The sequence below is a fragment of the Equus przewalskii genome, chromosome 22, assembly GCF_037783145.1.
Source record: "Equus przewalskii isolate Varuska chromosome 22, EquPr2, whole genome shotgun sequence".
Taxonomy (NCBI): domain Eukaryota; kingdom Metazoa; phylum Chordata; class Mammalia; order Perissodactyla; family Equidae; genus Equus; species Equus przewalskii.
The window spans coordinates 13,670,118-13,688,059 of record NC_091852.1 but is presented as its reverse complement, the minus strand read 5'-3'; the positions used below and the strand labels follow the sequence as shown (position 1 = coordinate 13,688,059).

General features: G+C 44.3%; 1 protein-coding gene and 1 long non-coding RNA gene across 4 annotated transcripts in view; one reads left to right on the top strand and one right to left on the bottom strand.

Moving 5' to 3' along the window:
- PCSK5 (proprotein convertase subtilisin/kexin type 5) overlaps positions 1 to 13,163 on the top strand; it is a 436,496-nt gene extending 423,333 nt beyond the window's left edge. For all 3 annotated transcript variants that reach the window (XM_008515633.2, XM_008515632.2, XM_070590114.1), the window contains 3 exons: positions 5,208 to 5,308; positions 6,756 to 6,942; positions 10,133 to 13,163. In XM_008515633.2, coding sequence (XP_008513855.2) covers positions 5,208 to 5,308; positions 6,756 to 6,942; positions 10,133 to 10,539 — 695 coding nt within the window. In that variant the 3' untranslated portion in view covers positions 10,540 to 13,163. The remainder of the gene's footprint in view (positions 1 to 5,207; positions 5,309 to 6,755; positions 6,943 to 10,132) is intronic.
- LOC139078543 (uncharacterized) lies at positions 220 to 16,037 on the bottom strand. The gene is made up of 3 exons (XR_011531552.1): positions 15,911 to 16,037; positions 9,545 to 9,595; positions 220 to 655 (listed from the first exon to the last, which is right to left on the bottom strand). It is a non-coding gene; the product is annotated as an uncharacterized lncRNA (long non-coding RNA).
- Positions 16,038 to 17,942: the final 1,905 nt, after the last annotated feature.

Here is a 17,942-nt window from a genome sequence, read left to right as displayed (position 1 = left end):
AGTATTTGAGAAGTTTAGGGAGATACAGAACATACACATCCCCATGCTGGACCCCTAACAGGAAGAGATGATGGCCCAGAACTTCCACACCTTCAGTTTCGGGGGACGCTTGAACTTTAAGGCGTATATCCAGTACCGCAGGTACATGGGCTTCATCCAAGTCACTAACATCTTGTGCAGGATGAAACTCATGTACAAAGGCGAGGACTGTAAGGCCATGGCCCCCAACATCAAGGTTTATTTTGATTTGACCAAACAGCTGAGTGATGCCTCAATTAAGAGGAAGAGGAGAGGCAGAGAGCAGAGGAAAGGAAACAGAAGAGCTAGAATTGGAGAGAGAAAAAGCTTTGCAAGAGGAAACAGAAACAGAAGGACTGTGAATTCCGTAGGAATCAGAAAAAGCTGGAGAAGCTACAAACAGAGGAGCAGAAAAAGCTATAAGAAAAAAAAAAAGGAAGAGCGGAAGCTGCTGCTGGCTCAGCGGAACCTGCAGTCAGTCATGTTAATTACGGAGCTGCTGGGCGGGGCCAGGTACGCGCAGGCGGGGCGGGGCTGGTCTTGATCTTCAGCAAGAGCCGTGGCTTCCTGCTCTGGGCTGCCATCTGTGCGTTTTCCTGCAACGCTCGGTCAGTGTCACGGCACCCTCTTTCCTCAGCTGGTTGCAACCAAAGCCCAAGTCTTAATACCAAGAAAAAAACATATCCCGGAAAACAAAAACTTGGAGAGATTGCGCAATAACAATTTTTTATTATTTGAGTGACTCTCAGTAACATAAACATAAATGACTCTTACCCAGGAAGTGCTTAGACTAGTGGAAAATCTAAACTCACCTATGAGTGCTATTCATACTAGTCCTAGAATTTGTTTTATATATCTCACAGCATGGTGTATCAGCACTATCCAATAGAAATATAATTCAAGCCATACATATAATTTTAAATTTTTAGTAGCCACATTTAAAAAGATAAAAATACTTTGGAAATATATATATATATTATAAAGAATATATTTATTGAACTAATATATCCAAAATATTATCATTTGAACATAGAATCAATATAAAAGTTATTGAGATAGATTCTTTTTTTGTACTGTCTTTGAAATCTGATGTTTATTTTACGTTCACAGCACAAGTCTAGTTGGACAGCCATATTTCAAGAGCTCAATAGCCACGTGTGGCTAGTGGCTACTGTATTGGACAGCACATTTCTAGTGTAGAACCGTGGTTTCAGATGGCATTTCAGCAGTTGGCCGTTTTCTTCAGATGCAATCTTAGGCTGAATCCTATTATGTACCTTGATCAAGGCAGAGCTGCTCTGATTGGAGCAGGCAGGGCTCTTGGAGCTCCATCTGATACTCCGCCCCTTTGCCCCTCCCCACCTCTTCCCGGCAGTCCTTGCAAACGCTAGCACAGCGATTCCCACTCTTCTCTCTGCGGCTGTCTCATCTTTGAAAGAATTAGCCTTCCAAACTGTTATTAAGTAATCATTAATTTGTGTTCTCTTTTTTTCATTCCAGAGGCACATATACTTGCCGCTCAAAACTTCTAATCAGAATAAGATAACAAATGAGAGAATACATTGAATTGGGGGTGGGGAGGGAGAGTAGTGGAAAGTTCCCATTGTCATTGACCATATCATGGTAAATATTGACTTTCTATTAGGTTTTTAGACAATTGAAGGTATCTCTGATACCACCATTATTAGATGTGTGGAGCCTTTGTTCTAACTAAGATTGCGAGATAAAATACTGTATTTTAATTTGCTAAATATGAAAACCCTAGCTCCAGCCGCTTACTGCAGCACGGTGGGCTAGTGGGGGGAGAAGGGGCGCTTGGTTTCTAATCAAGACCAGGTGACCATCATTAGGTAAGTTAGTGTCTCTTAACATCAGTCAATGAGAACAGGACAACAGCAGCTTTTTAAGACTTTTGTGAAGATTGAAGAAATTATTAGTGATGTTGTAAGCACAGTTTGAAAAACTATAAATTTCTTTAATTGGGTTTGAGATTTCCTGGGTGAATTAAGGATCATGGTTTTGAGCATTCCCAGTCTCAAAAGTTCATCGGCACATCCAGACAGTGGAATAGTATTCAGCGCTAAAGAGCTGTGAGCTATCGAGCCATGAAAAGACATGGAGGAAACGTAAATGCATATTACTAAGTGAAAGGAGCCAATCTGAAAAGGCAACACACTGTGTGATTCCAACTATATGACATTCTAGAAAAGGCAAAACTATGGAGACAATAAAAAGATCAGTGTTGCCAGGGGTGGGGCCTGGAAAGACACGAATAGGCGGAGCACAGAGGGTTTTTAAGGCAGTGAAAATACTCTGTATGATACTATAAAGATGGATATATGTCATTATACATTTGTCCCAAACCAAAGAATGTACAACACGGAGTGAACCCTAAGGTAAAGTGTGGACTTTGGGTGATGTTCATCGCCAGTAAAAAAAAAAAAAGTGTGCCATTCTGGTGAGTGATGTTGATAACGGAGAGGCTATGCGTATGCGGGGACAGAGAGTAAATGGAAAATCTCTGCACCTCCCTCTCAATTTTGTTGTAAACCTAAAACTGCTCTAAAAAAATAAAGGCTTAAAAAAAATCATCAACACAGTCTCCCTGAGATTGTATTCCAGGGATTACTGGGCATATTTGGGTGAGGCTGTAAGCCATCCTAAGCGTGTGTGCCTCCCCCTCCTGTGTTTGACTTGAACCCCCAACAGGCCTGGTTGAAGCTTTCTGTCCTTGACACTCATTTCTTCTGCCATCCTTTCTTCACCTACCACACCCATCCTTTGCTGGTTAGTGAATCTTTGTGCTGTATTCTGGCTTTGCAATATATAGATGACAAACTTTGGGGACAAGTTTTCTCTTGGGTTATAAACTGGGTGAAAAAAAGGGTGAATTCCTTCTTTCTTAAATATTAGCTGTCATACTAAGAAATGAGGATATACGAAAGATTCAGGGAAAATTTAGCAACCTAAATAAGAAATTTACCAAATAGATTGTATTTCATTCACATTTGACTGCCCAATATTATTAGAGTGTTAAAAAAAATACACTGAAAAGCTCTGAGGGGGTTGGGGGGGAGTATAACATACTAAGGCTTAATATGCATCTTTGTTGCAACTGGTTCCTCCAAGATTAGCTCATTTCTTGCCTCCACACATTTAACTTTTTGTTTATCCTCCTCACAAAATTGTTTTAAATAACAATCCAGGCCTGGTACCCGAAGCCTCCTGTGAGCAGCCTCTCTCTGTCCACATGGAATGACACTGTGGACAGATCCCAGGGGTCGCTCTGCTTGGTTGAATTCATCCCGTGGGGGTCAGTCCAAGAGAGAGCAGATGGCAAGCTCTTCTGAATTTTGAGGAAATGCCAAAGCTGTCTTTACAAGTCTCAAGGCTCTTGCAGATCCTTAGAAACAATGATAAATGTAGGGTGTTCAGCTTGAAAACACTAGAAAACATTCTGGAAATTAACAAACTGCCTTTTGTTAGGGTTTGACTCTGGGTACCCTAAGTATGCAGATTTTGCAATTAATCAATGTAGGATATGTAAAATGAGTCCTGATTTGTCACCCAGAGGTGATAAGTAGTGCCTTTGGGGATGGCTCAGGATCAAGGCCTCAGCCAAATTGTTGCTGGTCTTCTGGAAAATGTAACCAATCTTAAGGCACAACTTTTGTGACCTAACCTTTTTACTGCCTCTTTCCCTCTTAATTTTTCCTACGCTGAATTTCTCTTCATAAAGAAAAAAATAAACAAAAACACAAATCCACACTTTTATATTTTAAAATTGGAGTAAGGCACCTAAGTTATATTTTAGAAAAATGTAGGATGGGAAGGAAGGAAGTAGAGGAAGACTGAGTCTTTCATCAGAGACCACAATTATGTTCCAGAACTTGTAGGAAATTCTGCATGAAGCTAGAGGTAAAACAAAAATAAAATGGCTTTGAATTTGTATCACTACGGGCAGCCCCCCATCTAAGAAGCAATTGGGTAATAAAGGTTTATTCTCTAAGCTGTTGTTCAGAGCTCAGAATTAATTTTTCCATAAAAACACTATAAATGATTGAGCTCACTGATCCGACATGAAAAGTCAATTTAACTCCATAGTGATGGTGAAGGACGGGACTCCTGGTTCTAGTTCAAGCTCCACTAACCACTCTTTACAACATTCCTCTGATGGGAAGACGTATATCAAGTTCCAACTCACAATACTAGGCACATTCCAGGCCCTGCCTATTTCCCTTCTTCTGTTTTGAAATTCTCAGCAAAAACACCAGGGCCTTCCTAACAGAATGAACTAGAGCTCAGGTTTCCTTTCCTCAAACTCTTTCCAGAAGTTATCCCTTGATAGCTGCATAGAAGGAAATGATTGCATCAGTCATTCTTGAGGTCTCTGAATTAGGAGAGAGGGGCATCACCTCCACAGCAAACAGAGTCCATAGATTCAGCCCTCCCCTACTTGGTGGTTCATGTATTAAGGCAGAGAGAATGATAGAAAGGATGCTGACTGTGAGTCACCAAAGGCGAATTTGAATCTTGACTTGACCGTTACCTATGTAACCTTGATTGAGTGACTTCACATGTCTGGGCCTTAGTTTTCAGTTACTTAAGAAAATAAACAAACAAATAGGATGTCAAATTTCTGAGAAAAGAGTTCATAGTTTTCAAGAGAGCGTCAAAGGAATCTATCACCACCACCCTCAAAATTAAGAACGACTGGACAAAATGACTGCGTAATCCTTTTAGCCCTAGTATTTGAAGTTCCAAGCCTGGTGCTGTTTCTCAATGAGGAACTGCCTACTCATGATTTAAGCACCAAGTTCTGGGACCCTCCAAATCAGCTTGTAGCAGCCTTGTCCTCTAAACTAGTTAAACAATAAGCAGAATGACAAATAAAGCTCTTATAAACTTTCTACATGATTTCTCATTCTCTGAAAATCTCTCCTATTATGTTAATCAAAGATTTGTCATTTCAAATCTTCAGTTTCCAAACTCAGAGTTTACATGGATTGGACTAATTAGATAATTTCTAGGTCTCCACTTCTAGACTTTTTTTTTCATATCTTCAATCAATTCACCCTTCTCCTTCAATTTACTTGACATATTCCTCGCTCCTAAGAGTTTTTGGAATCAAGACAGAGGTTGAAATTCAAGGTCAATCTCATAACTTAGAATCATTTTTTTTCTTTCAGGAAGAGAAGCGTTGGATTGCTTATCCTGTGTGTGGAGTTACCACCTGGTGGGAGGAATCTGTGCCTCGGACTGTCTGGTGGGGGAATACAGAGTGGGAGAGGTACTGAGAGCTGGCCATGGTGTGCCTTCTGCCGTTTCTACAGAGGGACGCGAGCTAGTTTCTGCATGTCATTCTGGGCAAAATCAAAAAGTCCTAAAATTCCTACACTCACTGCAGTTCAGGTTTAATATTTTAAAATCTTCTACCATTGCATCATAGAATAATTATGCTACCCTACTGTAGCCTTAATTTTGATCAAAGGAACTGAGACAATTGGAAAGAAATAATGGGGAAATTAAGAAACGAAGGCCTCAGAATTAACTTTACATTCATTGCTTATGACCTTAGAAGATTCAAGTTTAGGTGGTTAAGTTCACACACTCTGCTTCAGAGGCCTGGGGTTTGCTGGTTTGTATCCCGGGCATGGACCTATGCACCATTTATCAAGCCATGCTGTGGCAGGCATCCCACATATAAAGCAGAGGAAGATGGGCATGGATGTTAGCTCAGGGCCAGTCTTCCTCAGCAAAAAGAGGAGGATTAGCAGCAGATGTTAGCTCAGGGCTAATCTTCCTCCCCCCCCCCAAAAAAAGAAGATGATTCAGGTCTATAAAGGAATATTATGTCAGAAATAAGAAATATCTTCTCTCTTACCCTTCTACTGTCCAACCTGAAACATCTAAATAATGTCAGAACTACACAGTTCATGTTGGTCTTTCATTTCCTCCACCCCTTCACTGTATTAAGAGAGATATATTTTCATTATTTGCCCAGAAACCATAGATTTTCTCGTCCACTAACTTCTTGATTGCATTTCCAAACTTTAGAAATTAAGTAAATTTCTCCATGGTGAAATTAACACAACCCAGCATATTCACATATGAGTTCTCTTTAAATTCTGAAACAGCCCTCATTCCACTTTGGTGAAATTGAGATTCAGAGAGATTAAATAATTTGCTAAAGATCACATGGGTAGTAAGTAACAGGCTGCGACTGAACCCAGGAGTTCTGACTCCTAATCCGGAATCGGATGAAATAATAAAGGCTGTAACAGCTGAGAAAGCACCTTCTCAGCCCCTGAAACATGCCAAGGTGCTCAACAAAGGCAATTTCTGTTCCTTCTTTTTCTATCATACCATTCTCCCAAAGTTCAAAAGTAAAGAAAATTTTTTAAACTATGAAAGTCAATTTAGCATGAGCCAGACAGAACTTGTCCTTGACCAGTTACAGCGCATGAGCCTCAGGTTGTAACCTGAGCTATTCTAGAAACCTGTTCTCCCACTATTATTACCAGTAGAACTCAGAGGGTAAAGCCCAGCAATGGTTCCATCCAGGTGCAGACAGTCGGTTCTGTCTTTCCCTCTGCATAGTTCAAATAAACCATCTTCCTGTTATCCCCCGCGAGCCTTCTTCCCTTATGGAGACAAGATGGAACCCCCATCTGGGAACTCCAGTGCCTTCTTAATTCCTCAACACTCAAAAAGAATCTCCTGGTTGTTCTTGACAGGGGGAGAAACTTAACTGTGAAAAATGCCATGAGAGCTGCATAGAATGCAAGGGACCTGGTGCCAAGAACTGCACGGTGTGCCCTGCCAACCTGGTGCTGCACATGGATGACGGCCGCTGCCTGCGCTGCTGCAACGCCTCCGATCCTACCGATGCCCAGGAGTGCTGTGACTGCCAGGGCACCATGGGTAAGGGGAGTGGGAGAGCAGCCTGCAGAGGAAGGGTGTGTCCTCAGGAAGCTGATGGGAGCATGGAGGGAGGAAGATGGAAAGTTCTGGAGAATCAATAGAGTTACCTCTTTATTGAGTGCCTGCTGTGTGCCTACTGTACTTGAAACTTTCTGTCCATCATCTCATAAAGTAGGTATTATTAATCCAGTTTTACAGATGAAGAGACTGAGACTCAAAGCCTTTGATTAGTCTGCCCGAGTCCCTACCATTGTTGAGAGGCTCATCTGTAATTAGATTGGGGGTCCTTTGCACTGCAAACCCCCCATTCTTTCTACTGCTATGCTTCCTCCAAAATTAGAGCTCAAGAAGGTCTAGAATTTTGTCTTTATAAAGTTACTTTATTTCTTTTTTAATTCTTCCCTCCCGTGAAAAAAGGAAAAACAATCAACTATCAAAGTTGATGCCAATATCGTCTTGATTCTGTTGAAGAATCATTCTGTGTCAGTCAGCCCAAAGCTGTGCTTCCCGTTAGAGACTTAAGGCATTTTAGAAGTAAACTTTCCTTGAAGGCTAAGAAGAAACAAAACTTCTTCTACCAATTTTTTGTCCCCCAACTATTTCCACCCCCAGCCCCATCCATATGGGTACTTGGTCCTCATTGGCCACAACCTTAAAAAGATCCCAAATGGAGTGATTCCTTACAGAAAGAAAAAATAAATTTTTAAAATGCACTTTCTAGTCCAGAGGCAGATCATTTCCTTGGGGTTCAGACATGGCCTGACAAACAAAGACCCCATACTCATGGGAGCCTGTCCATTGATAAGTGAAGTAAATCTCAGACACCTAACTGTTTCTGTTTTATTTTTTTATCAGCCTTTTCAACTAAATTCTAGATATCATCTTCCCCAAAACTAATTATTTCTTTCTTTCAGCATTCTCACCCCTGCAAGCAGCTGATTTTCCCAGCTCATCCTATACATCCACCTTCAGGGTCTAAAATATCCATGCTGTGTCAGCTAAGAATCATAACCCTCATTACATGGATGGCTTTAAATGAAACCAGAAGTGTGTACATGTTGGGTATAGAGTTTTGCAAGCCTGTTACCACTAAGAACTATTTAGTCAGCTTTTCTTGGCCTTCTGTGGCTCATGAAGATCCACCTGGACAACTCTGCCAAAGTCTAAATACTCTTGATTACCTCCTCATTCTCTCGTGAGACACTTGTCTCTTCAAAGAAGCCAGATCGCAGAGGCTAACTCTGACTCTGCAGACCTAAGACTGGGAATAGTAAGGCATGATTGCATATGGCACCCTAGTAATTGGAACAACCTCCAAAGTTCTTTTCTTGACTCTCCTGCCTTGGGCAGTATTCATCTCCAAGTACCACATACAGATGGCTTATCCATCCCTCTGGTGCTTTAATATTTCCTCCAGGGAAAAATTCTGTGCTGATATTATTAATGATAAAAGCAATAATGATAATGCTGTTATTTTAGAGGAGGAAATTCTGCTTGATGCGCAAAATCCCATAAGAATGAAAGTTATGATAAAACAGAAAACTTGTTTATCACAGCAAAAAGAGACAGAGCTACATATCGGTGATGAATGAGATGTAATTGGCCAATATCTTTTTTTTAATTTATTTTTTATTGTGGTAACATTGGTTTACAATACTATATAAACTTTAGGTGTACATCATCACATCTTGATTTCATCCAATATCTAGTAAGCAAAAATAATTGGCCCTAAAATAACTGGCAGCAATATTCTATCCATTACGCTAGTATGTATAATGTACCCAGAATCTCTCATAAAAGAATCCTGGGGACCAGACTCAGGTGGTTCTAAAAATATTTACGGAAAACTTAATATGTATTTCAACATGTACATCCAACATAAGCTGCTAGTTTTTTTCTCTAGTTCTTTTATACTCTCTTTCACATTCCCGTTTGGTAAGTTAAAGAAAAGAAAAAAAAAATTAAGTAACTTACCCAAATCATACCAACTGAATAAATGAGGGAGAAGTAAGAAAAATGAGCTCATCACTGAAGTTATGGTTTAATCCTTTCTTCTGTGATACTGTTTTGGTTACTCCATGTTCTCAACTAAGGCATCAAAACAGAGGCTGATGGGGGCCGGCCCAGCCCCATGGCCGAGTGGTTAAGTTCGCGCACTCCGCTGCAGATGGCCCAGTGTTTCGTTGGTTCAAATCTTGGGCGCGGACATGGCACTGCTCACTGAGCCATGCTGAGGCGGCGTCCCACATGCCACAACTAGAAGGACCCACAACTAAGAATATACAACTATGTACCGGGGGGCTTTGGGGAGAAAAAGGAAAAAAAAATAAAATCTTAAAAAAAAACCCAAGAGGCTGATGAATGACAGGGGACAGAGCCCTCAACCTCAGAAATCTTAAGTTTGATAGAAGAAATCCCTTGTCACTCAACTTGGTTGTCAGAATTTAAAGGTGGTGCTTCTCCTCCTACCAGATTAGAGCCACAGAATGCCAAGAAGTCAAAAAACAGCTGTCACAGTGTTTTGCCTTAATGTCTCCAGACTGCAGTGTGGAGTAAGGATTCCTGGGTTCACATTCTGATTGCTCCACAAACAAGCTCTTACCTTTGACAATGTGACAATTCACTTCCTCTCTGTGGTCCTCGGTTTCCTCAACTGTCAAGAAACAGATTGACTTCAGTTATTTCTACAGCAATGAGTCAATGGTCTTATAAATAATCTGCTCCTGCACATGAACAGTGGGATAATCATGTCAGACCAGGTTTAAAGGTAGCTGGGGAGAGGACTCAATCTTAAAAAAATCAGAATTGAAACAGAAAGTAGAGCATTTAGTAACAACTGAAACATGGCCCTAGATGGAGTATCTTTCTGAGGCAGGAAATAGAAGAATCTATTGGTAAGGTTGGACACTTGGTGACTGACCCATGAGGCATGGGGATGAGGGGGTTCGCGTTGGATCTCAAACTGGCCTTCCTCCTAGAAGGGTTTGTTGGTATCATCTGACACAGACTGGGACTCTCACGGGGTGCACTTCTGTAGAGTGGTGTGCTCTCTAAGGAAATCAGAGACAGTGATTCCACCATTTTAGGTTTAAAAGATAAAGTTCTTTATCTCAGAAACTAATTGTCTGCATTCCATTTCTTCTCCCCACCCTTCTCCTCTGCCTTCTTCCTTTGGGTCATCTTCCAACAGACGAGTGTATCCTTCGAGCAGGTGAGATAGGGCCTGCAGCTGAACGTTCCAAGACAGCCCTGTTCATCACCTCCTCCATTATGCTGGTGCTTCTGCTCGGGGCAGCTGTGATGGTGTGGAGGAAATCACGGGGCCGAGTCCAGCAAGCAGAAAAGGTCCGCTATGAAAAACTGGCTGACCCTAGCAAGTCTTACTCCTCCTATAAGAGCAGCCCTCGCGAGAGCACCAGCTTCGAAGAGGATCAAGTGATTGAGTACAGGGACCGGGACTATGATGAGGATGATGATGATGACATTGTCTACATGGGCCAAGATGGCACTGTCTACCGGAAGTTTAAGTATGGGCTGCTGAATGATGATGATGACGATGAGCTGGAATACGATGATGAGAGCTACTCCTACCAGTAAACAGAGGCCACCCTCCTCCTCCCCAGCCTCATTCCACGCACAGGCACATGTGTGAGCATTACAGTTTTGGGTTTTATCCCCACACACCAGGGTGACGTCTGGGTGTTTGTATTCGTCTTCTTAACCATGAGTCCAACTAGAGTATATAAGAATGCTAAAATATTTTGTTCTTCTTTTGGGTGGCTAAACTCAATTAACCATAATTGTTCAACTGTTATTGAGGAACAAGGATAAAATTCAGAGGGATTTTCCTCAAAACAATATGTCAAGACAGAAAACACAGGAAGTGAAAAAAGTGAGATTTGTACAAACTTTTACATGATCAAAAAAACAAAGGAAATGGACCTAGAGAAATTCTGTTTCTCAGCTGCATTGTGGAGATTTTTGCTACCTTCTGGAATTCTGATATTTCTGTAAATGATTTTGAGGGGTTGAGGAGATGAAGGAGTTGTTTGTCCGAGGGGATTTTTCTCCCCTTTTGGCTCTCTTTAGGCAGAGATTGGTTCTATAAGGAGCAACCAAAGAAGGTTCTCCTCCTCATGCTGTTTATCAATTGACTCCAGACCGCCCCTAGTGAGCAGAAGAGACCACCCCTGCTGAGGCTGGTCACGACCCACTTAGAGATGAGGAAAGAAAAGGAGCCATGTGTTCGCTGGGCTTTGGCTCTCCTGCAGTAATCCAGAGTCATCATGATTCTAGGGAAAGAACAAGCTCAGGCAGGAGGTAGGCAGCAGCAAGCCCAGTAGGAACAAAAAAAATCACTGTTTCCAAGAATTGCAGCATTACACCCTCATGATTTTCTAAGAGCATTTCTGGTTGGAAACATCATCAAAGACACCAAGAAAGAAAAGAAAAACGACAGTGTTAACCTAACATAAAATGGGATAAAATGACGAAAACTTCATCCATTCTAAAAAAAGACTTTAGCTACTAAATCAAAGAGCTTTCATCAACAGCCCATCACAGAACTGTGGGCTCTCCATAGAAAGAGTTGGAATGGAGTCTAACATGGAAAATCCCAAGGTCCTGCTCACAGCTCAATCCAGCTGCCGACCAGCACTCTTTATCTGTGTGATCCTTGTTTCTAGACATCCAGGCCTTCCCTTTTTCCACACTCTGTCAAATACACTCTTGGATTTGTGCACCTGGGACAGTTTTTCTGCAGATACTACAGAGAGAGGGGCTCTTGCTGTGTGAAATTACCTAAGGAGGGTTTTGCCGAGTTCCTTGTCAAAGCAGAAGTGATAGGCAGCAATGGAGTGGACCAGCAGAAAGTGACATTTTCACATGATGAGGATGATCATAAAAAAATTTATTGCACACCTACTATGTTCCAGGTACTGAGCTAAATAATTCATTTTAAAAAATCACTCTTACTACCACCATAACTTCATGAGGTTGGCACAATTATTACCCTATTTTTATCAGAAACCCGAGGCTTATGAGAGGTTAAGTACCTAGCTCAGGATCACAGACAACTAATCAAGATTCAAGGAAAAAGAATGACCTTAAAGCACATCTTCTTAATAACTATGCTCACTACCTAAAGTGGAAAAAGAAGCATCCTAAATCTAACAAAGTCATGTCTATAATTTTATTTTATGATATGGCAACTGTCTTATCTTTACCGAGTTTGTGCATTTTCTTTCTTTTATTTAAAAAAACAGAATCTATCACTGACACAGGAAATCTCTGTAAAGAAGTGTTCAGTTTATTGAAGGCCTCACTGTTTCTTTAGGGGAAAGCTCGTAAAACAAAGGTTGGCAAACTTTCTCTGGAAAAGGCCAGATAGTAAATACTTCAGGCTTTGCACAACTACTCAACTCTGCCGTTGTGGCGTGAACGCAGCCAAACCATAACAAACGGGTGGGCTGTGCGCCAATAAAACTATTTATGGACACCCAAATTTGGATTTAAGGTAATATTCACATATTATAAAATATTATTCTTCTTTTGATTTTTTTCTCCAATCGCTTAAAAATGTAAAAACCATTCTTAGCTCAGGGCAGTACAAAAATAGTGATGGGCCAGATTTGGTCAACAGACTGTGGTTTGCCAACCTTATCTTAAAAAAAATTCCTAAGAGACAATGTGTACCACACACACATATGATATGCTCCCCAAGTTTTTTACCATTTAAAGTCATCTCTTCAAAATCTATTTGAAGTCCTGATAGTTCCCTTTCAATTCTTAGAAATAAATAAAAATACATGTAAGATAGTCATTATATCAATGGCTGCCTTCTGGATTTTTCGTCTTTTGCTGTGTAATTACTGAGTGTAGCCTATGGAAAGAAGTAATTTTGTTTATACTGTGTTATTCATCTTCCTTGATCATTCTAAAGCTCTGATAGACGTTTGATTTTCTTTGTGTAGCCTGGAAACCACTTTTCAAGAAAAATCTGTGTTTATGATACACAAAGATTAAATGAGGTCGAAATGACCTTGAATACTAAGAAAAATTGTGTTGCTATTACTCTATGTGGGCCTGAAAGGAAGGCTCCTACTGTGTATGGGTACAATTGGACATCTTTCCATCTTTGTTCTTAGATGTTATTCTCAGACTTCTTTTGAATGCTATGGTAACAACTGTCTAAATAGATAAATATGTGATTGGAAAACAAAGTCATTTTTTTGGTTTTTTGTTTGTAAATAACTTGGAAATATTAAGAGAATCCCTGTATATTGGAAATACAACAAGAGGCTGGGCAATAGGTTGGAAGGTTCTAGATCATAAAAAACAATTTTAAAATTCGAAATAAGATTAAATGAAAATTGGATAATTTTATGAGGGCTTGCATGTTAATAGACTGTTTCTGAGCACTTATGTGCTTAGTGCGAAGCTACCGTACGACAAGGGACAGATGGGCAGTGAGGTTCCCTGACCCGGAATCAAATCCTGGCCAGGGCGGTGAGAGCTGCAAACCTTAACCACTAGGCAACCAGGGTTAGGTCCTTGGTGGATCTGAATAGTTACAGCTTCCCAATGAATTGTTGTATATTTGAATCCTTCAAACTAGACCAGAGAGAAAATCTAGGCTGTTCTAAGGTTTAAAGTTTGTTTTACCAAATTTCTCAAAAGAAGTGAAGGAAGAACCTGCCTGCCAGGAAAGGACGTCATGGGTGCAGCATCTAGTCAGGTCAAGCTCCCGTCCCTCCTCAGGAACATTCGCTGCCTGGCTAGTGATACTGGAGAAGGTATGCCTGGCTCCAGGCCTTGCAGAGAAGCTGGGGCGAGGGGTCCCCGGGGGAGGCAGGCCACGTGCTGGCAGGATCTGGGTGGCTCCTTGCTTGGCTTTGAGCAGGCTCTGATCTCGGGACCCCAGGGGAAAGGGCTGGGGACACACATCCAGGCTCAGAGGGGCCTGCAGAGCCAGTGCCCAGGTTGGGTGAGCTCTGGGGATGGGGCTTCCCAGTCCTGAACTATTCCGGCATGGTGGCCCCATCTGATGCCAAATAGCTGCAACCACAGCAGCAAGTCACAGAAGCTAGAAAGTTCCACTGGGCTGGCCTTTGGGGCCTCTGCTTTGCCCTTTGATGCCGTCTCTTCATGCACTGGGCTTGCATGTGCCCCTGGTGCCCTTTCTCTGTGACACGTTCCAAAAAGATGTCACAAGCTCCAGGCTGAACAGGGCAGTACCTGTTTGACCTCCAGAAGAGCTGGAAGCTATGGAGACGCTCTCCAGTTTCAGCCTCCATTCTGGGGATTGTTTGGCGCACAATAGGCTCTATATGGGCAATTTCCTTTCTAAATTTTGTCCCCTTCCCACTGCTGTCCCCCAACCTGGCCCTCGCCTTCTGGTTTCCCCTGCCCACGATGCTGCCCCACCTGGCCAGGCACACCGCCCTACTCCTGTGCCTGCCCTCCGCCCTGGTCACAGGCTGTTCCACTGGGATCCTGTGCCTTTACCAGCTGGCTTTTACATCACACCCGTGAGGCAGTATCCAATCCCAGATGCCATGTGCTCCTCTCTGGGGATCCTCTCCTTGGTGAACTGGAGGGACTCCCCAAAGAAGCCCGTGCTGTCCGCTGTCATTCCATGATGTTCAGACACACAAGAACCATACAGATCCCTCCTCCAGGGTGCAAATTTACTCTCCTCCCTTCCACCTGAGCAGGTAGTCAAGGCTATGAAGCCGGTACCATCCAGTCACCTCAACCTTCCTTGCCCAAAGGAGACTGAGGTGAAGGTACCAGAAAAAGGATGGCAAAGGAGGAGAATCAAGTAGAGACCAAAGGACAGGGCGATGGGCACAGAGTCCCCACAGCAGTGGGGATGTACCATTGACATCTAGTCCTCTGGAGACCAATGGAATCCTCACTTCCCTTGAGTGCAGTCCTGGGCCTCTGGACCTCTATCCCAAGCACCCAGAAGTCAGTTTGAGTGAGAAAGCCCAGATGTCTCTGATAATCATCTCCCAAGAAAGCCACATCGTTGCCACCTCACACAGCCCTGCTGGAGATGCCCTGCCTCTGTGGAAGTCTGATCCAGATGCAGTGGTGCTCTCTGCCCCCACCCCGTGCTGCTCCCTGCTGCCCGAGAGGTCACCAAAGGAAGTGCTGGGTGCAGACCGTGGGCCCAGCTCTCCAGGCTCACTGACGTCCGGGAAGGAGATGCAGGACGAAAGCCTGCAGACATCCCATCATGCAGCTCTTGTCCACCGGGATCTCCCAGCAGTAGGCCCTGCAAACGGAGAATCACCATGCCACTTGTGCTGCCCCTGACACTGCCCCTGACACTGCGCTGCTGTGGGGCCAAGGTGAGCTGCCCCCACCTCCTCAGCTTCCCTGCACAGCTGTTGCCAAAAACCCGGGCAGCTTGGAGAGGAACACTGAGTGTCAGCGGAACAAGATCTTGGAGGATCAAACGGGGTCATGGCAGACCACAGGGCCACTCAGCCTACCCCTCATTTCTCCCCTCCTGCCTTGGAGACTGCAGCCTCCCTGCCCCTGGTCACCCACACTTTACAGGTCTCTCCTCCTCCCACTGACTTGGCTGACCTATCTGCCAGACCCCCAAGCCTGTCTGTCCGTCTACCTTCTCTAACTCCACCACAAATACTGATCAGGAAACAAGATACACAGTCCCAAACTCTCCTCCTGTTCCTGCTGATTCTCTTCCTCTCTTTAGATCCAGTCCTAGGGAATTCCACTTCATGAGAATGGAGGTCCTTTTCATTCATCAGAGCTACAGCGGCTTCTATTTCTAGCCTCCCCACATCTTCTAGCACCTCATCCTTCTCCTTCCAGCCACCTTCCTGCCAAAAAGAATCCCTGACACCTATGTGTGTAGCTTTCCCTCCTTTTTTCATACCCACTCATCTTCCAGTCCCTTCTACCAAGAGCCCTGTGTTCACCGGCCAGCCCATACCTCCTGTGGCAGTCGCTTCCACCATCACAGCCATGGCATCTGCAGGTCTGACCTCTCAGCCTACTTTAGATCCTGGTGTCACTGACTTGAACACCACTCCCCATTCCCAGGCTGGCATTTTCAGGTCTCCGGACTCCAGTGTGAGATCTCTCCCATTTTCCCAAGTTCATTGCCGTGTGGAGCAGAGGCACCTGCAAAGGGACCGGTCTCCATCAGCCCACCTTCATTGATGGTCCCCTTCCCCACCCCAATTTTTAACTATCCCTTTGGCCCCCAAACTGCCCCTCAGCCCACATGTGGGACCCCTGATGGGCAGCAGCAGAAAGCCCCTCTCCCCCGCATTCCTGTTTTCACCACCCACCCCTCGTGGCTCCTGCAGGCCCCCACTCTCCAGAAGGCAGCACCTCTGCAAACCTCAAGGCTGCCCCTGACACCGATGCTCTGGATCCCACTTCTCCTTCCCAGGCTGTCACCTTCCAGTCTCCCCCTATCTCCAGGGAGAAGCACTGCCCATTTTACGTGGCAATTCCTGGTTCTGAGAACTTACCACTCAGGGGCAGCACTGCCTCGGCCCACGTCTCCACCCGTTTACCTGCTCAGTCAGTCAGCAGACAGACTGCAACTTCTCACCTTCTCTTTGACCCAGGAATCACCGCTCAGCCCACATTTGAGGACTGTGATGGGCAACAGACTAACAACCCTTTCCTGCTGGGAAAACTGGTAGACCTGGCACAAGCTGTAGGTCTAACCTGTCCTGCAGCCTGGCCACCCAGAGGCAGCATAAGGACATCAGGTTTTGCAGTTTGACATTGCCAGGCTCTGCATTTGACACCACTGTCAACAGCTTAAATCCAAGCACCTGGGGCCACCTGTCCAGAATTCAGCTGGTATTACGGGTGGGGACAACATCATTCCCATGACTGGAAGACCTGGTATTCCCACCTTCCATCAGTACAGTTGAGGCCCACAGGGCAAACCACAGGTGTTGCAGTCAGAGAGAATAACATCTCACTTGTGATAGAAGGCTCCTGTGTCACCACCTGCCATCAGAACACTTGGAGCCCATGTACCGAGAGCACAGGTAGGGTGATGGGGGACACCACTGTTCATGCTGTAACTGGATACTCTTACGGTCCCTTGTCCATACAGAAAAGCCACAGCACCACATGAGCAAAGCGCAGGTGGGGTGTTGGGGGACAGCACCAAACGTTTTTAGAGAGAAACCTTTACTCTCAGTTAAAACACCTGCTTCCCCGCCAACGCCCCATCAGGGTCCCCCCTGACTTTGGAGGAGCCAGCACTGTGTTTGGAGGCTCCTGGTCAGAGCAACTCAGGGCACAGCAAGTGGTAGCCTCGCCTCTGGCGCACCATCATCAACCTGCCAGGGCCTCATAGGAGCCACCGACCAATTCCTTTCTTCTGTCACGGAGCTCAACAAACAAAGAGCACATCTTCCTCTGCAAACTGTGTGTGACCAGGAAGGGACTTTGCTCCATTGGAAAGAGGCTCAGCCCCTTTCAGCGAAACTGAACCTGCTCTCTTCCCTCAGCAGCCAGAGGACCACACCTCACGGGTGTATGCGTGGTGTGTGTGTGTACATGTAGTGTGGGGTGTGTGTGGAGAGGTTATGCATGTGTATGTGTAGGGGGTGTGTGTTGTGTGGGTATGTGTGGAGTATGTGTGTTGCAGGATGAGGGGCTAGGAGCCCAGTTCAGAACTACCCCAGACTTGAGAAGCTCCAGCGTGGAGAACAGAAGAGAGCTGCATGTAGCATCAACTGTGTCATCCTCGGCTTGACCGTTGACGTGGCCGACCCAGGCTCTGGGCCAGTTTTCTCCAGTGTGGGTGCTGACAGGTTGCCCACCGCTGCTCACAGGAGCTTTCTCTCCCCCTACCCATTTGCCTCAATGGGCTCTTACCTTCCCCAGATTATGTACATATATATGTGTGTGTGTATATATATATATATAAACCCTGTTCTTGTTAATCTGCCTCTGCTCATGTGTCTTTCCTCTTTGGCTCAGCTGTAGAG